At 43.5% G+C, this 24,392-nt stretch overlaps 1 protein-coding gene across 4 annotated transcripts in view; it reads right to left on the bottom strand.

The window, feature by feature from the left end:
• Positions 1-24,392, bottom strand: part of SKAP1 (src kinase associated phosphoprotein 1) — an 889,984-nt gene that overhangs the window by 848,546 nt on the left and 17,046 nt on the right. For all 4 annotated transcript variants that reach the window (XM_073572419.1, XM_073572420.1, XM_073572421.1 and 1 more), the window contains exon 2: positions 4,852-4,957. In XM_073572419.1, the coding sequence (XP_073428520.1) occupies positions 4,852-4,957 (106 nt within the window). The remainder of the gene's footprint in view (positions 1-4,851; positions 4,958-24,392) is intronic.

Genomic DNA, 24,392 nt, shown 5'->3' with positions numbered 1-24,392 from the left:
CAGAGGGAGTTCATCGGACATCAAAGGTGAACGAGAAAATGAGCTCACAACAGGTTTCCACTGTTTAGGCACAACAGGGGCTCTCAAAACGCGACATGGTGTCCGATCTCAATTCCAGCCAATTCTGCATTTTTTTCAATGCAGAAATACTAGGCGCATGGCAAGACTTGGAACTCTTTCGTCAAACGGCGCTCCTTCCGTTCCAAGCTCTGCCACGTGTCAAACAGTGGTTTACCCCCACATAGGGTTATCGGCGTATTCAGGAGACATTGCACAACAAATTTTGTGGTTCATTTTCTCTTTTTACACTTGTGAAAATAAAAAATTGGTTCTGAAGTAAAATGTTTGTAAAAAAAAGTTACATTTTTTCCTTCCACATTGATTCAGTTCCTGTGAAGCAAGTAAAGGGTTAATAAAATTCGTAAATGTGGTCTTGAGCACCTTGAGGGGTGCAGTTTTTAGAATGTGTCACTTTTGGGAATTTTTTGTCATATTGACCCCTTAACCCCTTTCTGCCATGTGACGTACTATCCAGTCCATGTGCCCTGGGACTTAATTCACAGAGCGAGCGCCGTTGATTGCGGCTGGGTGTCAGCTGATTATCACAGCTGACACCCGACACTATGTGTCAGGGGCAGTCACGGACCGCCCCCGACACGTTAACCCCTTGCACACCGCGATCAAACACGATCGCGGTGTACCAGGGGTTAAAGGGAAGCATCGGCAGGGAGGGGGCTCCCTCCGTGCTTCCCTGAACCCCCCACAGCAGCGCAATGTGCAGCGCTTCTGCGGGGGGTTCCTTCCCTGCAGGTCCCCGGGTCCAAGATGGCGACGGGGACCTTCGGGGGCCTGCAGGGAGCTGGCTTCCTCATGCCTGCAAAGCGCAGGCAAGAGGAAGTCTGCTTCAGTGCCTGTGACAGATTGCTGATCTGTCACAGCAATCTGTGATGTGGCAGATCAGCGATCTGTCACATGACAGTGATGTCCTCCCTGGGACAATGTAATAAAGTTTAAAAAAAAAAAAAAAAAAATTTCCTAAGAAAGTCATTTCTTGGAAATTAAAAAAAAAAATAAAAAGTACACATTTGGTATCGCCGCGTCCGTAACGACCCGCCCTATAAAACTGTCCCATTACTTAACCCCTTTAGAGAACCCCTTAAAAACTAAAAATAAAAAACGAAGCAAAAAATAATGATTTATTATCATACCGCCGAACAAAAAGTGCAATAACGTGCGATCAAAAAGATGTATATAAATATCCATGGTACCGCTGAAAACATCTTGTCCCGCAAAAAGCGAGCCACCATACAGCATCAGCGAAAAAATGAAAAAATTATAGCTCGCAGAATAAAGCGATGCAAAAATTATTATTTTATATAAAATTGTTTTCATTGCATAAAAGCGCCAAAACATAAAAAAAGACATAAATGAGGTATTGCTGTAACCGTACTGACCCGAAGAATAAAAGTGCCTTATTAATTTTACCGCACGCGAAATGGTGTAAACGCACCCCCCAAAAGAAATTCATGAAACAATGGTTTTTGTTCATTCTGCGTCCCAAAAATCAGAATAAAAAGCGATCAAAAAATGTCACATGCCCGAAAATGGTATCAATAAAATCGTCAATTCGTCCCACAAAAAATAAGACCTCACATGACTCAGTGGATCAAAATACGGAAAAATTATAGCTCTCAATATGGTGGTGATGCATAAACTATTTTTAAATAAAAAGCATCTTTTAGCGTGTGACAGCTGCCAAACATAAAAACCGCCATAAATAGTATATCAAACCCCCCCGTTATCACCCCCTTAGTTAGGGAAAAATAATAAAATTAAAAAAAATTTATTTATTTCCATTTTCCCCATTAGGGTTAGGGCTAGGGCTAGAGTTAGGGCTGAGATTAGGGGTGTGTTGGGATTAGGGTTGGAGTTAGAATTGGGGGGTTTCCACTGTTTGGGCACATCAGGTGCTCTCCAAATGCAACATGGCGTCTGATCTCAATTCCAGCCAATTTTGATTTGAAAAAGTCAAATGGTGCTCCTTCCCTTCCAAGCTCTGACACACGCCCAAACAGTGTTTTACCTCCACATATGGGGTATCAGCCTACTCAAGACAAATTGCAAAACAACTTTTGGGGTCCAATTTCTCCTGTTACCCTTAGGAAATTAAAAAATTGGGAGCAAAAATATCATTTTTGTGGAAAAAATTATGATTTTTTTATTTTCACGCCCAGGCGTTATAAACTTCTGTGAAGCCCTTGGGGGTTCAAAGTGCTTACCACACATCTAGATAAGTTCCGTGGGGGGTCTAGTTTCCAAAATGGGGTCACTTGTGGGGAGTTTCAATAGTTTAGGCACATCAGAGGCTCTCCAAACGTGACATGGCGTCCGATCTGAATTCCAGCCAATTTTGCACATGACACCCGCAGACCATTCCATCAAAGTCTGCATTCCAAACTACTTCCCTTCCGAGCCCCGACGTGTGCCCAAACAGTCGTTTTCTCCCACATATGGGGTATCAGCGTACTCAGGACAAATTGGACAACAACTTTTCGGGTCCAATTTCTCCTGGTACTCTTGGGAAAATACAAAAATTGGGGACTAAAAGATCATGTTTGTGGAAAAAATACGATTTTTTTTATTTTCACGCCCAGGCATTATAAACTTCTGAGAAGCACTGGGGGGTTTAAAGTGCTCATCACACATCTAGTTAACTTCCTTGGGGGGTCTAGTTTACAAAATGGGGTCATTTGTGGGGGGTTTCCACTGTTTAGGTACATCAGGGGCTCTCCAAACGTGACATGGCGTCCGATCTGAATTCCAGCCAATTTTGCATTGAAAAAGTCAAATGGCGCTCCTTCCCTTCTGAGCTCTGCCATGCGCTGAAACAGTGGTTCCCCCCCACATATCAGGTATCAGCGTACTCAGGACAAATTGCACAATAACTTTTGCAGTCCAATTTCTCCTGTTACCCATGGTAAAATGAAAAAAATTGAACCTGAAGTATTATTTTGTGAAAAGAGTTAAATGTTCATTTCTTTTTAAATATTCAAAAAATTCCTGTGAAGCACCTGAAGGGTTAATAAACTTCTTGAATGTGGTCTTGAGCACCTTAAGGGGTGCAGTTTTTAGAATGGTGTCAATTTTGGGTATTTTCTATCATATAGACCCCTCAAAGTGGCTTCAAATGTGATGTGGTCCGTAAAAATAAAATGGTGTTGAAAAAATGAGAAATCGCTGGTCAAATTTTAACCCTTATAACTTCCTAACAAAAAAAAATTTGGGCTCCAAAATTGTGCTGATGTAAAGTAAACATGTGGGAAATGTTACTTATTAAGTTTTTTGTGTGCCATATCTCTGTGATTTAAGGGCATAAAAATTCAAAGTTGGAAAATTGCGAAATTTTCAAAAATTTCGCCAAACTTCCGTTTTTTTCACAAATAAACGCAAGTTATTTGAATTAAATTTTACCACTAACATGATGTACAATATGTCACGAGAAAACAATGTCAGAATCACCAGGACCCATGGAAGAGTTATTACTTCATAAAGGGACAGTGGTCAGAATTGTAAAAATTGGCCTGGTCATGAACGTGCAAACCACCCTTGGGGGTTAAGGGGTTAAAGAGATTTCAAATGTGATGTGGTCCCTAAAAAATGATTTTGTAAATATAGCTGGTCAACTTTTAACCCTTATAAGCTCCTATCAAAAAAATTTTTGTTTCCAAAATTGTGCTTATGTAAAGTAGACATGTGGGAAACGTTATTTATTAAGTATTTAGTGTGACATGTCTATCTAATTTAAGGGCATAAAACTTAAACGTTTGAAAATTGCTAAATTTTAAAAATTTTAGCCATATTTCCATTTTTTCATAAATAAACGCAAGTCATATTGAAGAAATTTTACCACTAACATGAAGTAAAATATGTCACGATAAAACAAACATTCTCAGAATCAGCGGGATCCGTTAAAGCTTTCCAGAGTTATAAATTCATAAAGTAACAGTGGTCAGAACTGTAAAAATTGGCTTGGTCATTAAGCTGCAAATTGGCTCCATCACTAAAGGGTTAAAAGGATCTTGGCAGAGAGGCTGTTCCAAACATTTTGGAAAAGTAGCCACAGATCATGTGTAGATGTAGGGATGCACAAACCATCTATCTCAAAAACCTCATATATGTCCATGAGGCTGTTAAGTTCGAAACAGTAGATACAAAGATGGTCCAGGACAATACAGTCAATGCTAGGATCATGATTTATGAATGTCGTTCTTGTGCACAACAGTCACAAAAAAGCTGCATGCAACGTTTTCAGGCCAGCACCAAAAATTATGCTACAAGATACATGAAATGATGGAACCAGTTTTGTCAGTAGTTTCCGTTCTGCATTTACAAACTATTCTGGTGGGAATCATGATGGAGGATCAGATGTGTGATTGGGCTGACATAATAAGCAGCTTTATAAAATGTACAATCAAAATGTACATCAAAGCCACCATCCAAGAGGTTAAGAATCCTCAATGTGTACAATTTACACATCATTAGGATTGCTGGTTCCAGAGGTCATCACGGAACTGCATGTATGCAAAATGCATACTTCTGCTCATGTGCCAAATAGTTTCGGCTGTTTGCGCAAATGTTTTTTTTATTGAGACTGTATTCGCACGTGACCATAAAATTGAAAATCATATTCTTGCAGTTGCGTCATAACAGCTGGAACCAGCAAGCGGAGCAGAAGCCTAATAGTGTGTACATTACATACTGATTGAATTCAGCATTCAGCACAGTTTGCCGAAAATGTACTCAGGGATGGACAAACCATTTAAAAGATATAGTTGCTGTACGCAATAGTACCTATTTCGAATAATCCTGAAATCCTGGAGTATATCTTCTCCAAGTTCTTTTGCTTTGCTGCTCACACTTTCATACTGAAGACAGGTGGATAGAAAAGCTTCTGCATCTGAAATTCAAAAACATTTTCCAGTCATTCAGTGACTCAGTTGTCTATACATATTATTTATTGATGATGATGCAGTTTTCTGCAAATTAAAAAGCAGTTTTTTCAATATGCTACCTTTCAAAAAAATTGTTCACAGATTTATCCAGAAAAGTGGGATTTTTTTTTTCTCATTTGTCATTTGTGTGCAGTCCATATGCAATCCGTTTTTTCACAGCAGCAATTAATCATTTACGATTTCCTATGTAACAGAACTGCAATGTATCTATAAAAGTCGTATGCTATACTGTGGCTCCATAATGCATCAAATTATTTTTACGCAACCACAGACTTGAGGGGGTGAGTCTCATCCGATTTACAAAAGAAACTAGTACATGCTGCTATTTATTTCTTTTACACACAGATTCAGTCACTAGGAAAAAAAGAAAAAAAATCGCTTATCTGCACTGCCCCATTGAACGCCGCTGGACGGAGTCCAGTCTGTTTTTTTTTTTATACAGACAGCACTGGGACCAAAATTACAGTCAGGTGAACAAGCCCGCAATGCTAAGTGCTCACAAGATCTTTTAGAGCCTGGCATACCTGTACAGTTTTTGAAGAAGATGACGCTTAAGAAAACCGCTGATGGTAATTTTTCTTAAGCATCTTCTTTGGCATCTTTGCTGCATTTTTTATTTTTTAAATAATATGTAAACTGCTTTGGCTTCCAAGCAGAAGCCGTCAGAAGAATGGTCAGTAGTTAAAAATTGAACATATACACAGCAAGCTGTTTTGACATTACTATGCCTACATTCATTCTTTTTAACATTTATTGCATTGAAAGGAGGAATTCACCTAAAAAAAAAAAAAATCACGTGCACATACTCTTATAGTCCTTTCCAATAGGAAATACTCATACAAGAGCATAACATAGCCGAGTACTAGCCAAAGTTTTATCGGATAGTAATCGGCCCAATGTTGTACTATGGAGCAGTACAGATCTGCAATTATTTTCTTATGTCATTTGGGCATGAGAAAGCATTCACAGCATGCTGCAACTGCATCCAATAAACAGATCTCGTGTACCCACACAAGTCTATAGGTGCATGCAAAACATCTAACTCCACTCAGATGTCATCCAAGTGTAGTCTGACATCCGGGGACAGAGACAATGGAGAAGAAGGAGAAATTAATTTCTCTGCACCTGTTATCTGTGATGCGATTCTCTCATGCAAGAGAATCGAATCCCAGTAGGATAACACTCGGCTCAAACTGCTGCCTAAAAGTACACCGCTAGAAAATCCTGTGAAGAAGAAAATTAGCATATTAGGCACACTAAATAAAAAGTCCCATATTTCTGAAACTATATGGTGGATTATTATTTATAACAAACAAAAAAAACACCAAGGTTACTTACCCGTAGCTGTTTTTTCCAGAACTCATGACAGCACACCTGAGAGGGGGATCCGCCCAGCTAGGACAAGAAGCCTACTGAAATAAAAGGGCGGTACTTATACCCAGCTTCAGTTCGGTAACAGAGCATGAGAGGACCCTCCAGGTTAATTTATACACATAACCAACACCACATTATAAAACACCCAAACTATAGTGCATACCCATAAGGCGAGAAAGGGGGGGGGGGATATACAGGTGCTGTCATGGGTTGTGGAAAAAATGGCTACTAGTAAGTAATCTTGATGTTTTCTCTTCACCCATGACAGCACACCTGAGAGATTTCTGGAGAATTGAAATACCGTAGGAAGGGACGACCACTTGTAGAACCCTTCTACCAAATGTTAAATCAGCAGAGGAGGAATTCAGTCTGTATTGCTTAACCCCTTCATGACCCAGCCTATTTTGACCTTAATGACCTGGCCATTTTTTGCAATTCTGACCAGTGTCCCTTTAGGAGGTAATAACTCTGGAACACTTCAACGCATCCTAGCGATTCTGAAACTGTTTTTCGTGACATATTTGGCTTCATGTTAGTGGTAAATTTAGGTCGAAAAAATCAGAAATTTGGAGAAAATTTTGAAAATTTCGCAATTTTCAAATTTTGAATTTTTATTCTGTTAAACTAGAGAATAATGCGACACAAAATAGTTACTAAATAACATTTCCCACATGTCTACTTTACATCAGTACAATTTTGGAAGCAAAATATTTTTTTGTTAGGAAGTTATAAGGGTTAAAAGTTGACCAGTGATTTCTCATTTTTACAACAAAATTTACAAAACCATTTTTTTTTTAGGGACCACCTCACATTTGAAGTCACTTTGAGGGGTCTATATGGCAGAAAATACCCAAAAGTGACACCATTCTAAAAACTGAACCCCTCAAGCTACTCAAAACCACATTCAAGAAGATTATTAACCCTTCAGGTGTTTCACAGCAGTTAAAGCAATGTGGAAGAAAAAAATGGACATTTTAATTTTTCCAACACAAATTTTCTTTCAGCATCAATTTTTTCATTTTCACATGGGCAACAGGATAAAATGGATCCTAAAATTTGTTGGACAATTTCGCCTGAGTACACCGATACCTCATATGTGGTCATAAACCACTGTTTGGGCGCATGGCAGGGCCGGAAGGGAAGGAGCGCCATTTGACTTTTTGAATGGAAAATATGCTGGAACATTTAGCGCTTGCCATGTCGCATTTGGAGAGTCGCTGTGTGCCTAAACACTGGAGCTCCCCCACAACTGACCCCATTTTGGAAACTAGACCCTTCAAGGAACTTATCTAGATGCATACTGATCACTTTGAACCCCCAGGTGCTTCTCAAATTGATCCGTAAGAAAAAAAAAGTACTTTTTTTTCACAAAAATTATCTTTTAGCCTAGTTTTTTCATTTTCACATGGGCAACAGGATAAAATGGATCCTAAAATTTGTTGGGCAATTTCTCCTGAGCACACCAATACCTCATATGTGGTCATAAACCACTGTTTGGGTGCACGGCAGGGCCCGGAAGGGAAGGAGCACCATTTGACTTTTTGAATGGAAAATTAGCTCCAATCGTTATCGGACACCATGTCGCGTTTGGAGAGCCCCTGTGTGCCTAAATATTTTGGAAACTAGACCCCTTAAGGAACTTATCTAGATGTGTAGTGAGCACTTTGAACCCCCAAGTGCTTCACAAAAGTTTACAACGTACAGCAGTGAAAATAAAAAATCATTTTTTTTCCTCAAAAATGATTTTTTAGCATGCTATTTTTTATTTTCACAAGGGTAACAGGAGAAATTGGACCACAAAAGTTGTTGTCCAGATTGTCCTGAGTACGCTGGTACCCCATATGTGGGGGGGGGGGGGGGCACTGTTTGGGCGCACGGCAGGGCACAGAAGGGAATGAGCGTCATTTGACTTTTTGAAATGAAAATTAGCTCCAATCGTTAGCGGACACCATGTCGTGTTTGGAGATCCCCTGTGTGCCTAAACTCTGGAGCTCCCCCACAACTGACCCCATTTTGGAAACTAGACTCCCTAAGGAACTTATCTAGCTGCATAGTGAGCACTTTGAACCCCCAGGTGATTCACAGAAGTTTATAATGCAGAGCAGTGAAAATAAAAAATCTTTTTTTTGCCTAAAAAAAAATTTTTTAGTCGGCAATTTTTTATTTTCACAAGGGTACCAGGATAAATTGGACCCCAAAAGTTGTTGTCCAGTTTGTCCTGAGTACGCTGGTACCCCATATGTGGGGGGGAACCAGTTTGGGCACACGTTGGGGCTCAGCAGGGAAGTAGTGACATTTTGAAATGCTGACTTTGATGGAATGGTCTGCGGGCGTCATGTTATATTTGCCGAGCCCCTGTGTGCCTAAACAGTAGAAACCCCCCCACAAGTGACCCCATTTTGGAAACTAGACCCCCCAAGGAACTTACCTAGATGTGTGGTGAGCACCTTGAACCCCCAAGTGCTTCACAGAAGTTTATAACGCAGAGCCGTGAAAATAAAAAATCATTTTTTTCCCTCAACAAAAATGATTTTTAGCCCGCAATTTTTTTTTTCCACAAGGGTAACAGGATAAATTGGACCCCAAAAGTTGTTGTCCAGTTTGTCCTGAGTACGCTGATACCCCATATGTGGGGGATGACCACTGTATGGGCACACGTCAGGGCTCGGAAGGGAAGTAGTGACGTTTTGGTATGCAGACTTTGATGGAATGGTCTGCGGGCATCATGTTACATTTGCAGAGCCCTTGATGTACCTTAACTATGGAAACCCCCCACAAGTGACCCCATTTTGGAAACTAGACCCCATAAGGAACTTATGTAGACGTGTTGTGAGCACTTTCAACCCCCAAGTGCTTCACAGAAGTTTATAATGCAGAGACGTGAAAATGAAAAAATCATTTTTTTTCCACAAAAATCATTTTTTAGCCCCCAATTTTTTATTTTCCCAAGGGTAACAGGAGAAATTAGTCCCCAAAAGTTGTTGTGCAATTTTTCCTGAGTACGCTGATACCCCATATGTGGGGGTAAACCACTGTTTGGGCACACGTCGGGGCTTGGAAGGGAGGGAGCACCGTTTGACTTTTTGAACGCAAAATTGGCTGGAATCAATGGTTGCACCATATCGCGTTTGGAGACCCCCTGATGTGCCTAAACAGTGGAAACCCATCAATTCTAACTACAACCCTAACCCCAACACACCCCTAATCCCAACCCTAACCATAACCCTAACCCCAACACACCCCTAACCCTAACACTAACCACAAGCCTAACCCTAATTCTAACCCTAACCCTAATTCCAACCCTAACCCTAATTCTAACCCTAATTCCAACCCTATCCCTAATTCCAACCCTAATTCCAACCCTATCCCTAATTCCAACCCTATCCCTAATTCCAACCCTAATTCCAACCCTAACCCTCTTTCCAACCCTAACCCTAACCCTCTTTCCAACCCTAACCCTCTTTCCAACCCTAACCCTCTTTCCAACCCTAACCCTCTTTCCAACCCTAACCCTAATGGAAAAATAAAAATAAAAATATTTTCTTTTTTTTATTAGTTATGCCTACCTATGGGGGTGATAATCGGGGGTTTATTTACTTTTCATTTCATTTTGATCACTGTGAGAGTGATTAAAATGAAATAATGGAATCTGCAGCCGGCAGATTCGGGCGGGCGCACTGCGCCAAGATGGCGGCGCCCATGAACCGGACCCGACGGACACCGGGAGCGACAGGGGGACTTAGAAGGTGCCGGGGGGGTGAGAGGGGGTGAGGGGGTTATCGGAAGCTGGCAGGGAGCGGAGGGAATGGGAGGGGGGGCAGATGATGACAGCGGCAGCAGATCGCCGGTGGGGGGGGGGGGGGTCGAATCGGTGTCTCCAGCCATGTCCGATGCTACTGCAACATCGGCCATGGCTGGATTGTAATATTTCATCAATTTTCATTGATGAAATATTACTATCGCTGATTGGCTGTTAAAAGTGAAACAGCCAATCAGAGCGATCGTAGCCACGTGGGGGCGAAGCCACGCCCCCTGTGGTGAATTACAAAGCCCCCTGTATCTGCGGGTCAGGTGACCTTTCATTGACCCCGGTCACCCGACCCGCAGGGGGGCTTTGAATTCATGACACAGGGTATGCAAATTGCCTCTTCAGAAAGAAAGAGGACTTTTACTCTACAGCGCCACCTATTGGTAGTAGCGATCCTACAAGTCACAATCAACCCTTTAACAAGTCTTGTAGTATGACTTAGGATACAAGCCAAATCAGAATCTCAATTTGCATTGGCACCGACTTTCATGACGCATACGCTGTGTCACAGGTCGGGAAGGGGTTAAAGAAGGTAGATGGTGAGGACGAGGACCAGGTAGCTGCCTTACAGATCTGGTCAATTGATACCTTCGCTTTTTCTGCCCAAGAGGGTGCCACGGCGGTGGAGTGAGCTTTGATGCCTTCAGGAACTGGAGCACCACTTGCAGTGTAAGGCCTCTTTCACACTTCAGTTTTTTGTGTCAGTTAAAATCCGCCAAAAAGGCGGAAGAGCGGATCTGTTCCTAACTGATGTGAACGGATGCCACAGGATCCGTTTTGTGACGGATCCTCAGAATGAAGAATTTTAAAGGAACCGCTGGCCGGGAAAGAGAGAGAGAGGAGAGGAGAGAGAGGAGAGAGAGCAGAGGAGAGAGAGCAGAGGAGAGAGAGCAGAGGAGAGAGAGCAGAGGAGAGAGAAAGAATTTTTTTCATCCGCCAGAAAGGATTTCAGGGTTAATTTTCTCCCTGACTTCCTTTCTCCGGGCATGCGCAATGGAAAATGCGGATCCAACAACAAAAAAAGTTACATGGTCCGTCCAAGCATGCCGGCGGACGAAAAAAATTTGGAGGATCCTCACAAAAACTGATCCAACGGATAGCCATCTGTCAAGATCCGCCAGTAATGCAACTCAATGGGGAAAAAAACGGATACGCAAAAAAAAAAAAATGGCGGATCCGTTTTTTTTCAAAACCTGGCGGATTTTGACTGATGGTCAAAAACGGAAGTGTGAAAGAGGCCTAAGATAAACTAATGACCTCCATGATCCATCTGGCAATGGTACCCTTGGTACTTCCTCCATTCACTGGACATTGTCATATATTCCAGAGTCCTCCTCACTAGTGATGAGCGAACGTATTCGCCACTACTCGGTACTCACCCGAGTATCACTGTACTCGGTGAGCACCGAGCTTTTCCGGGATTACTCGGCGGGAACTCTGGTCTCCACCCAGCTTTTTTTTATGGACTTTACAGAACCAATCACGATGCAGGGATGGTCTGCCAGGCAATGAAATGCCGCAGCCATCTTTGTTGTGGTCATGCAGTGATTGGCTGGCCGCACAGCATCATCAGGGGTATAAGAGATCGGATGCCGCCCTGCTCGCCGAATTCAGCTCCAGATTGAGCTGCTGCCTTGATAGGGTCAGAATTGGGGATTTATTAGTGAGTGTGGGGTCTACCATCCTAAACAACTCAACTAGGCAGGCAGGGTAGTGTACGTCGCTGTATACACATCAGTGCAAGGCCTGCAGGCACCGTATGTGTGTATATACATATCATTGCATATATCAAGAGGGTCCTGTGTTCTGGTGCTGCTGCTGCTACCTGTGGGATATATTGGCCATATATACCTAACCCCAGATGTAATTGGCTTTGAAAAATTTTTGGGCCAGGGCTAATAGAGCTTTTTCTATTGTAAAGCAATCCAGAGCCCTTTTTTTTTCCTCCATTTGCTTTTTGATAGTGCACAATACAGCCAGATCCTTTTCCTAGCACAGCGTGAAAATCCAGCAATTTTAAAGGGGTCCCAATCATCCCTTTTGAGTGTGCAGTGAAACATTTATTTTTTATGTGTTACGGTTGAGTAGCTTTTGAGTGTCTTACACAATTTCTTAACACTATTTTGCTGAACCCCCCCAAAAAATACAGACAGGCCACATATTTCACAGTGTGGTATATCTGTGACACACCTCATCCATCCGTCTGCTAAAAATTTTGGTCTTTTGAGCCCTAAATTCATTTTTTTTTGCTGTCTGGCACTGTACTTATATACAGCACTACTTAGCCAGCCAAAAAAATGAAAAAAAAAAAAACACAGGCCACACATTTTTCAGTGTGGTATCTGCGTGCCAGCTCATATCTGTGTGTGCTCAAAGTTTGGTCAGTTTACGGCTGTTTTCTTTTTTTGTCTGGGGTGTCACTGGACTTGTATACAACAGTATTTACCCCCCTCCAAAAAAAAAAAAAAATTGTCGCAGTGGTATTTCCATGTCAGCTCATATCTGTACGTGCTCAAAGTTTGGCCAGTTTACGGATGATTTCATTTTTTGGTCCTGGGTGTCACTGGACTTAGATTCAGCAGTATTTAGCCAAAAAATTATAAAAAACAGGCCACACATTTTTTGGTGTGGTATCTGTGTGTCAGCTCATATCTGTGTGTGCTCAAAGTTTGCCCAGTTTACGGCTATTTTCTTTTTTTTTTTTTGTCTGGGGTGTCACTGGACTTATACAGTGCCTTGCAAACGTATTCAGTCCCCTGGAACTTTTCAACCTTTTCCCACATATCATGCTTCAAACATTAAGATACCAAATGTAAATTTTTGGTGACGAATCAACAACAAGTGGGACACAATTGTGAAGTTGAACGAAATTTATAGGTTATTTTAAATTTTTGTGGAAATTCGAAAACTGAAAAGTGGGGCGTGCAATATTATTCGGCCTCTTTACTTTCAGTGCAGCAAACTCACTCCAGAAGTTCATTGTGGATCTCTGAATGATCCAATGTTGTCCTAAATGACTAATGATGATAAATATAATCCACCTGTGTGTAATCAAGTCTCCATATAAATGCACCTGCTCTGTGATAGTCTCAGGGTTCTGTTTGATGCACAGAGAGCATCATGAAGACCAAGGAAGACAACAGGCAGGTCCGTGATACTGTTGTGGAGAAGTTTCAAGCTGGATTTGGATACAAAAATGATTTCCAAAACTTTAAACATCCCAAGGAGCACTGTGCAAGCGATCATATTGAAATGGAAGGAGTATCATACCACTGCAAATCTACCAAGACCCGGCCGTCCCTCTAAACTTTCATCTCAAACAAGGAGAAGACTGATCAGAGATGCAGCCAAGAGGCCCATGATCACTCTGGATGAACTGCAGAGATCTACAGCTGAGGTGGGACAGTCTGGCCATAGGACAACAATCAGTCGTACACTGCACAAATCTGGCCTTTATGGAAGAGTGGCAAGAAGAAAGCCATTTCTCAAAGATATCCAAAAAAAAGTGTTTAAAGTTTGCAACAGGCCACCTGGGAGACACACTAAACATGTAGAAGAAGGTGCTCTGGTCAGGTGAAATCAAAATCAAACTTTTTGACAACAATGCCAAACGATATGTTTGTCGTAAAGGCATCACAGCTCATCACCCTGAACACACCATCCCCACTGTCAAACATGGTGGTGGCAGCATCATGGTTTGGGCCTGCTTTTCTTCAGCAGGGACAAGGAAGATGGTTAAAATTAATGGGAAGATGGATGGGGCCAAATATAGGACCATTCTTGAAGAAAACCTGTTGGAGTCTGCAAAAGACCTGAGACTGGGACGGAGATTTGTCTTCCAACAAGACAATGATCCCAAACATAAAGCAAAATCTACAATGGAATGGTTCACAAATAAACGTATCCAGGTGTTAGAATGGCCAAGTCAAAGGCCAAACTTGAATACAATCGAGAATCTGTGGAAAGAGCTGAAAACTGCTGTTCACAAAAGATCTCCATCAAACCTCAATGAGCTCGAGCTGTTTGCCAAGGAAGAATGGGAGAGAATTTCAGTATCTTGATGTCCAAAACTGATAGACATACCCCAAGCGACTTGCATCTGTAATCGCAGCAAAAGGTGGCGCAACAAAGTATTAAGTTAAAGGGGCCGAATAATATCGCACGCCCCACTTTTCAATTTTTGAATTTCCACAAAAATTTAAAATAAGCAATAAATTTCGTTCAACTTCACAATTGTGTCCCACTTGTTCTTGATTCTTCACCAAAAATTTACATTTGGTATCTTTATGTTTGAAGCATGATATGTGGGAAAAGGTTGAAAAGTTCCAGGGGGCCGAATACTTTCACAAGGCACTGTATCTAGCAGTATTTAGCACAAAAAAAATTTATAAATACAGGCAAGAAATTTTTAGTTGTGGTATCTCCCTTACAGGCCTCATTTATACTTGCCAAAAATTTGGCCAATTTAGGCCTATACAATGTATTTTATTTGCAGTCTGTTATAGAACTTATTAAATCTGATAAGGCAAAACACATTTTAACCTAAAGTACAGACAGGTCAAAGTGAAGTTTTCCAGCACTCGTATCACATACAAGTTGTCTCCAAAATCACCCTTTTGTATTGAACGTGTCTAATATTTTAGTCCATTTACAATGGGCAAGGCGCGTGGCAAGGGACAGGGAAGTGGACGTGATGGTAATGGTGCAGGCCGAGGCCAAGGTGAAATTGGGCCACAGAAAACACCCACATCTTCTAGATGGACCTTAGTGTCCAAATTCTTAGGGGACCGCGGTAAGACAGCACTATTGAAGCCCGAGCACTGTGAAAAGGTTGTTAGTTGGATAGCGGATAATACTTGCAGTTACTTATCCACCACCACCAGCAACCTGTCTTGCCTCTCGCCCAGTCCACTTGAAGCGGGGCAAGATGATATTCAATGTAGCGAGTCACAAATCTTTGAGCAGCCACGGTCACAAGAGGTGGACGAGGATGAGACAATTGCCGGAAAGTCAGGAGGAGGCCCAGGGTGGGGAAGTGGAATATGAGGTGGTGGATGATGTAGTAACAGACCCAACCTGGCAGGAGGACATGCACAGCGAGAACATCAGCACACAGGGGGAGGTAGGCGTCGCACTAATTCACGCAGGAAAAAGTGTGGTGGCTGCAGACAGAAGGCGTGCAACCGTTCCCCGTAACACCAACCTGATGGAAGTTGCCAGTCCAACTGTTAGGTCTTCCCAAGTCTGGTTATTTTTTAAAGACTCTGCTGATAACCTAAAACAGGCCATTTGCAACACCTGTCATGGCAGCATCAGCAGGGGTAGCAAAACTACCATCCTTACCACCACCAGCATGATCAGGCACATGGCAGCAAAGCACCCGACTTTGTGGGCCCAACCCCAGGCTCCAGGAACAGTGTCTGCGGGTGACAACTGCTTCTTCCACTGTTGTGCGTCCAAGCCAATCCCCTATCCAAGGTGTATGCGAATATGCCTCCTGCCCTGCACCTGCCATTGCCCACAGTCAAATACCAGCATCATCAAGAATGTCCTTGTCCCAGCGCAGCCTTCAGTTGTCCATACCCCAGTCATTGGAACGTAAATGTAAATATGCAGCCAACGCCCCACAGGTCACGGTACTCAATTCTCATATTTCTCGTCAGCTTGCGGTCGAAATGTTGCCTTTTAGGCTCGTGGAGACGGAAGCTTTCCACAACTTGATGGTGGCGGCCGTCCCAAAGTATTTGGTCCCCAGTCACCACTATTTCTCCCGCTGTGCCATCACGGCATTACACAAGCACGTGTCCCACAACATTACCCGTGCCCTCAACAATGCATTAACTGGGAAAGTACACCTAAGCACAGACATGTGGACAAGTGCTTGTGGCCAGGGACATTACATCTCGCTGACGGCACACTGGGTTAACATAGTGGAAGCCAGGACCCACTCAGACCTTGGGATGGAACACGTCCTCCCAACGCCAAGGATTGCGTGCCCTACATCAATCAGGGTTGCCCCCCCCACTGTGTACAGTTCCTGCACCTCCTCCTCAGCCTCCATGTCCGAAAGGAGCACATCAGTCACAAGCTAGAAGTACTGCAGTACTGCCAAAGCAAAGCGGCAACAGGCTGTGCGGAAGCCAATTTGCTTAGATGACCAACTGCACAATGCTTAAGAGTTGTTGACAGCGCTGAAAGAGCAGGCAGATATGTGGCTGACACCACTGAATCTCCAGCCAGGCATGGTTCTGTGTGACAATGGCAGGAACCTGGTGGCGGCTCTGAGGCAAGGCGAACTGACACACGTACCATGCCTGGCCCTTGTGCTGAACCTCATTGTTCAACATTTTCTAAAAAGCTATTCAGAGCTGCTGGATCTACTGGTTAAAGTATGTCGCCTGTGTGCACATTTTAGAAAGTCAGCTACAGCTTCAGCCACCCTTGCTGTGCTTCAGCAGCGATTGCAGATTCCGGCTCACAGACTGGTGTGTGATGTCCCCACACGCTGGAACTCCACAATCCATGTGTTGGAAAGGATTTGTGAGCAGAACCGGGTAGTTGTTGAATACCAATATCAACAAGGCCGTCGTGTTTCAGGTTTGACACCACACATCAGGAGTGGACATGGATGTCAGACATATGTAGCATCCTCCAAAACTTTGAGGAGTCCACAAAGATGGTGAGCGGCGATGACACCATAATTAGCGTCACTATACAGCTCATCTGCATTCTGAAAAGCTCTCTGCTCACAATGAAATAGGAACCATTGCAGTTGAAGCACGAGGACATGGATCAAGGAACCATACAGGGTGATTACACACAGCCCAGCTTCATGTCATCCCAACGTGGATTGGTTGACAATGAGGAAGAGAAGGAGGAGGAAGAGAAGGAGCTACTTTCATGCGCTATAGACGGGACTACAACCACAACTGTCATACTGTCTGTTCAGTGTGGATGGCCTGAGGACAGAGAAGAGGAAGAGGAGGAGGAAGAGGACACCTTGGTCAGTTGTCCTGTTGGTGAGGACACGGAAGGCAAGCCTGATACCAGTCTGGCACGCATGGCTGACTTTGTTGCGCTGCCTTTCCCGTGACCCTCGTATGGTCAAAATATTTGGTAACAGTCATTACTGGCTAGTGACACTTTTAGACCCACGCTACAAGGATACCTTTGTATCTCTTGCTCCAGAGGCAGACAGGTGTACCAAAATGGTGCAGTACCATAGGGCCATCATTGCAGAATTATTAAAAAAATTCTTCTCAAAACGCAGGCAGCAGAGATAACATTTCATTGGCCAACCAAGCAGGACAGGCAACACAGACACAAGTCCACTCCAGCAGAGGCAGGGGAACACTGGCAAAGTTCTGGGACAGTTTTCTAAGACCCTCCCATCGCCCATGCACTGAGGCGCGGGGTAATCTCACAAGGAATGCAATCTTTTTCTAAGATGCTGAGGGAGTACCTTGCTGACCATACCAACATCCTCCGTGATTCCTCTGTGCCCTTTTCATTATTGGGTATCCAAGCTGGACACGTGGCACGAGCTGGCTCTCTATGCCTTGGAGGTCCGGGCCCACCCTGCTGCTAGCGTTTTGTCCTAGCGGGTTTTTAGTGCTGCTGGTGGCATTATCACAGATAAGCGCATTTGCCTTTCTATGGAAAATGCAGACAGGGATGGATTGGGCCTGACTTTGCGACACCACCAAATGACAGTGAAGCATAAACTACAATGTAGTGTTTTTTGTGAGGTGTATTCACATGCACCTCTTCACAACCAAAACATGGATATACGCTTCGTGTTTTTTGCCATTTGGTGTCCTCCTCACCGTCCACCACCACTTGAACACCAGGGTGAACGTATTTAATCATGCTCGGGCCACTCTATGCTTTTGCAAGGGTGTTATGATGGCCGTCACCAAAATTTAAAATTAAAAAAAATAACACCTCCAAGGGGAAATGTTTGCCAGCTTAGTGTATGGGCATTCCAAGTGTAGGAGACCCGCTCCTTTAAATTGAGCATAGTTTTAAATCAGGCCTTCCTCCACGAATCATCCGCCACCTCTAGATCACCAGCGTTAACGTGTTCCGTGCTACTACAGCCAGGGTCCAATTCCGGACACGGGTGGGTGGTTTTGCTGGGCGTAAAATACTTGTTCTGCCAAAGGTTGAGATGTACCCCCACAGGGGAAATGTTTGCCAGCGCATACACTAAGTGTATGGGAATTCCAAGTGTAGGAGACCCGCTCCTTTAAATTGGGCAGTTTTAAATCAAGCCTTCCTCCACGTCTCATCATCCGTCGCCACTAGATCACTAGCATGTTCCGAGCTGCTACAGCCAGTGTCGAATTCCGAACAAGGGTGGGTGGTTTTGCTGGGCGTAAAAGATTTGTTATGGAAAAGGTTGAGGTGTACCCCACAGGGGAAAATGTTTGACAGCCAACACACCTAGTGAATGGGCATTCCAAGTCTAGGAGACACGTTCCTTTTTAAAGGGACATTTTTTGTTAATAGGCCCTCCTACATGTTTCTTCCGAGGGGGAGTTATTGGGGTGCATATGACTTGGTAGCAGGGCAGGCCTTGCAGTCTATGCATAAGAAAACAGAATGGGAGTACAAAATGAATAATGTGAAGTGGATTTTCCTGTGCCCATCCAGTATGCGGTTTCAAAGGCATATTGGGGTGCAGATAACTTGGCAGGACGGCAGCCCTTGCAAACAATGCATAGGAAAATAGTTTGGGATTACAAAATGAATGTGAGGTGTATTTTCTGGTGGACATCCAGTACGTGGCTTGAAAAGCTTATTGGGGTGCATGTAACTTTGGGGCAAGCAAGGCCTTGCTTTCAATGCAACATTTTTTCAGGAAGCCCTCCTGTACGTCTAGTGAAAGGGGTATTGTAGTGTGTCGTAATTATTGGCAGCCCATCCTCTCACTGCATAGGCAATAACAGTTTAGGAAATCCATTAATAATGGCCCTTTAAGAAGATTAATGCAGCCTGATGCCCCTGTAAAAATACAGTAGGCTCTGTGACTTTAAGAGTCCCTCCTTCATAAATGAAACAAGATGTGCCTGCTTATGTGTCACACACCACATGGCCAGCTAGGGTTGTTAAATGTTACAATGACATTTCCCTGTGAATACATTTGTATTGGTTGAAAGCAATGTTAAAGTTGAAAAACACTTCAAAAACTCTGATCTGAACATAGCCCAAGTGGGGGAGGAACATTTTGGTCTGGGGTTAATTATTTTTCCTTATATGCAAGTCATTAACCCCTTCACTACCAAGGGTGGTTTGCACGTTAACTCCTGGGCCAATTTTTACAATTCTGACCACTGTCCCTTTATGAGGTAATAACTCTGGAACGCTTCAACGGATCTAGGCGATTGTGACATTGTTTTCTCGTGACATATTGTACTTCACTTTAGTGATAACATTTCTTCGCTATAACTTGCGTCTATTTATGAAAAAAACGTAAATATGGCGAAAATTTTGCGATTTTCAAACTTTGAATTTTTATGCCCTTAAACCAGAGGGTTACGTGACACAAAATAGTTAATAAATAACATTTCCCACATGTCTACTTTACATCAGCACAATTTTGGAAACAAAATTTTTTTTTGTTAGGAAGTTATACGGGTTAAAAGTTGGCCAGCGATTTCTCATTTTTACAACAAAATTTACAAAACCATTTTTTTTTTTTAGGGACCACCTCACATTTGAAGTCACTTTGAGGGGTCTATATGGCAGAAAATACCCAAAAGTGACACCATTCTAAAAACTGCACCCCTCAAGCTACTCAAAATTACATTCAAGAAGATTATTAACCATTCAAGCGCTTCACAGGAGCAGAAGCAACATGGAAGGAAAAAAATAAACATTTAACTTTTTAGTCACAAAAATGATCTGTTAGCAACAATTTTGTAATTTTTCCAAGGGTAACAGGAGAAATTAGACCCCAAAAGTTGTTGTCCAATTTGTCCTGAGTACGCTGATACCCTATAACCCTATATGTGGGGGGGGGGATCATTGTTTGGGCGCACGGCAGGGCTCGGAAGGGAAGCAGCGCAGTTTGACTTTTTCAACCTAAAATTGACTGGACTTGAGATTGGACGCCATGTTGCGTTTGACGAGCCCCCAATGTTGCCAAACAGTGGAACCCCCCCACAAGTGACCCCATTTTGGAAACTAGACCCACTAAGGAACTTATCTAGATATGTGTTGAGAACTTTGAACCCCCAAGTGTTTCACTAAAGTTTATACTGCCCAGGCGTGAAAAAAAAAAACTCCAATTTTGTGCCCACAAAAATGATCGTTTAGTCCCCAATTTTTAATTTTCCCAAGCGTAACAGGAGAAATTGGACTCCAAAAGTTGTTTTCAATTTGTCCTGAGTACGCTGGTACCCCATATGTGGGAGAAAACTGTTTGGGCACACGTCGGGGCTCAGAAGGGAAGACGTGACGCTTTGGAATGCAGACTTTGATGGAATGGTCTGCGGGCGTCATGTTCCGTTTGCAGAGCCCCTGATGTGGTTAAACAGTAAAAACTCCCCACCAAGTGACCCCATTTTGGAAACTAGACCCCCTAAGGAACTTATCTAGATATGTGGTGAGAACTTTGAACCCCCAAGTGTTTCACTATAGTTTATACTGCCCAGGGTAGAAAATAAAAAATCCTATTTTGTGCCCACAAAATGATCGTTTAGTCCCCAATTTTAAATTTTCCCAAGGGTAACAGGAGAAATTGGACTCCAAAAGTTGTTGTCCAATTTGTCCTGAGTACGCTGGTACCCCATATGTGGGAAAAAACTGTTTAGGCACACGTCAGGGTCGGAAGGGAGTGACGTTTTGAAATGCAGACTTAGATGGAATGGTCTGCGGGCGTCATTTTCCATTTGCAGAGCCCCTGATGTGCCTAAACTGTAAAAAAAAAAAAAAAAAAAAAACACACAATTACATTGATTTGGAAACTAGACCCCCAAGGAACTTATCTAGATGTGCCCCAACTAATCTAATGTTTCCGGTAAAGAAATTTTGTAGTGCATTGTGGTAGTGTGGTACAATTTGAAGCAATCCTTCATACACAGGCCAGGTTTTTCGAGGCAGGTGTCACATTGATAAATGGTGTCCTTGCGTATTCCGTTTTTGTAACACACTCGGCACCTTTTTTGCGATTTACCTTATTTTTCCAGTTTGCGGGACCTCCCCCGGGAAATGCTGACCTGGTACAATACGAGCACCTTCAGTTCCGGAAGTTCTGGGGCCCGCTCCTTCTAGAGTGCCAAACATCAGGGCCTTAACCACTACCTCCTGGAACTCAAGGTACGACGTATCGGTGTGGTGTGCACATTGTGACAGCAGGAATACGTTGAGCATTGCCAATTGGACGATGTGCACGGCCAGCTTTTTGTACCACACCTTGGCCTTTCTCAAAGCATTGTACGGTTGGAGGAGTTGATCGGAGCGATCAACGCCCCCCATGTTTTTATTGTACCCCAGCATACATTCAGGTTTGCTGACCTGTGCAGAGATACCCCGTACAGTGCTGAGGGCGCTGCCATCACCGTGTATGGTGGTCAAGAGAAAGACATCCCTCTTGTCTTTGCACTTGACCACCAGCAGGTGGTCGCTACATTGGGCCCTGCAAGCTGCGGTACCTCGCGCAGAGAGGGATTTGTAGAGTGGGACACTGGTATAAAAGTTATCAGTGTAGAGGTGATAACCTTAGCAGTGGGTGCACCAAATTCCACACAATTTTCCCACTCACTCCCAGGTCAGGAGGACACTCAGGGGGTTCAATCCTGGTGTCCTTTCCTTCGTACACTCTAAACCTGTGGGTGTACCCTGAGGTACTCTCACACAGCTTATAGAGTTTGATTCCGTACCTGGCCCTCTTACTGGGCAGGTATTGACGGAATCCGAGCCTGCCCTTAAAATGGACCAAGGACTCATCCACGCAGATGTTCCTTTAGGGCACGTACAATTCAGCAAACTTTTTGTTGGAAGTGTTCGATGACCGGCCGAACTTTGAACAGACGGTCAAAGTTGGGGTCATCTCGTGCGGGACACTGTGCATTATCGTTATAATGCAGAAACTTGAGGATGGCCTGAAAACGCGCCCGGACCATGACCATTCGGAACACTGGAGTGTTGTATAAAATATCAACACTCCAATATTGCGGAATTTCAGGCTTCGTCAGGATACCCATGTGGAGGACCAGGCCCCAAATCTGCCTCATTTCAACTGCGTCCACAGGAGACCAGTTAGTATAGGATGAACGCGGGTTTTGCTCCAAAAATTGCCGAGCGTACAAATTAGTTTGCTCCACCATGTGGTTAACAAAATCCTCAGAGAAAAAGACTATGAAAAAGTCAATTTCTGTGAGGCCGGTGGTGTCAAACTTGATTCCTGATTCTGCCACAAAAATCAGGAATTAGTGACTCGTTATTTTCGGGGGGCGAGGTCCACACAGGGTCTGCTGAATCAGCTGCGGGCATGGTGGGCGCTGCCTCATCTTCTGTCCTGGAGCGTCTGCGTGGCGGTTCCACAGGACCCGAGGAGGAAGATGAGGAGGGGGAAGAGGAAGAAGAATCCGAAAAATAAAGAAAAGTCGGATCGTCATCCTCGCTATCAGTGTCGGAGGCAAGGGAAGAATATGCCTCCTCCATTGAATAGCGCTGTTGGGAGGAACGTGATGGGCGGGACACTTTTTTGTGTAAATATGGTGCTTGGGTGCACTTTATTTATAACTGTGTATGTGGTGGTGGGGGGGGCTAGTGATTGGTGCACACTATCCTGTAAGAAAAATCTAAAAGGAAATGGGGAGCAAAATACCTGTGAAAAAAAGTCTAAAACAGCAGGTCCTAGATACAGTAGGGAAAAAAGTATTTAGTCAGTCAGCAATAGTGCAAGTTCCACCACTTAAAAAGATGAGAGGCGTCTGTAATTTACATCATAGGTAGACCTCAACTATGGGAGACAAACTGAGAAAAAAAAAATCCAGAAAATCACATTGTCTGGTTTTTTTTCATTTTATTTGCATATTATGGTGGAAAATAAGTATTTGGTCAGAAACAAGCAATCGAGATTTCTGGCTCTCACAGACCTGTAACTTCTTCTTTAAGATTCTCCTCTTTCCTCCACTCATTACCTGTAGTAATGGCACCCGTTTAAACTTGTTATCAGTATAAAAAGACACCTGTGCACACCCTCAAACAGTCTGACTCCAAACTCCACTATGGTGAAGACCAAAGAGCTGTCAAAGGACACCAGAAACAAAATTGTAGCCCTGCACCAGGCTGGGAAGACTGAATCTGCAATAGCCAACCAGCTTGGAGTGAAGAAATCAACTGTGGGAGCAATAATTAGAAAATGGAAGACATACAAGACCACTGATAATCTCCCTCGATCTGGTGCTCCACGCAAAATCCCACCCCGTGGGGTCAGAATGATCACAAGAACGGTGAGCAAAAATCCCAGAACCACGCGGGGGGACCTAGTGAATGAACTGCAGAGAGCTGGGACCAATGTAACAAGGCCTACCATAAGTAACACACTACGCCACCATGGACTCAGATCCTGCAGTGCCAGACGTGTCCCACTGCTTAAGCCTGTACATGTCCGGGCCCGTCTGAAGTTTGCTAGAGAGCATTTGGATGATCCAGAGGAGTTTTGGGAGAATGTCCTATGGTCTGATGAAACCAAACTGGAACTGTTTGGTAGAAACACAACTTGTCGTGTTTGGAGGAAAAAGAATACTGAGTTGCATCCATCAAACACCATACCTACTGTAAAGCATGGTGGTGGAAACATCATGCTTTGGGGCTGTTTCTCTGCAAAGGGGCCAGGACGACTGATCCGGGTACATGAAAGAATGAATGGGGCCATGTATCGTGAGATTTTGAGTGCAAACCTCCTTCCATCAGCAAGGGCATTGAAGATGAAACGTGGCTGGGTCTTTCAACATGACAATGATCCAAAGCACACCGCCAGGGCAACGAAGGAGTGGCTTCGTAAGAAGCATTTCAAGGTCCTGGAGTGGCCTAGCCAGTCTCCAGATCTCAACCCTATAGAAAACCTTTGGAGGGAGTTGAAAGTCCGTGTTGCCAAGCGAAAAGCCAAAAACATCACTGCTCTAGAGGAGATCTGCATGGAGGAATGGGCCAACATACCAACAACAGTGTGTGGCAACCTTGTG

The sequence above is a fragment of the Dendrobates tinctorius genome, unplaced genomic scaffold (genome assembly GCF_039654945.1).
Source record: "Dendrobates tinctorius isolate UK_male_01 unplaced genomic scaffold, ASM3965494v1 ptg000032l, whole genome shotgun sequence".
Lineage (NCBI taxonomy): Eukaryota > Metazoa > Chordata > Amphibia > Anura > Dendrobatidae > Dendrobates > Dendrobates tinctorius.
Note: the sequence above shows the minus strand (reverse complement) of the source record. Positions and strands in the feature narration are given on the sequence as shown.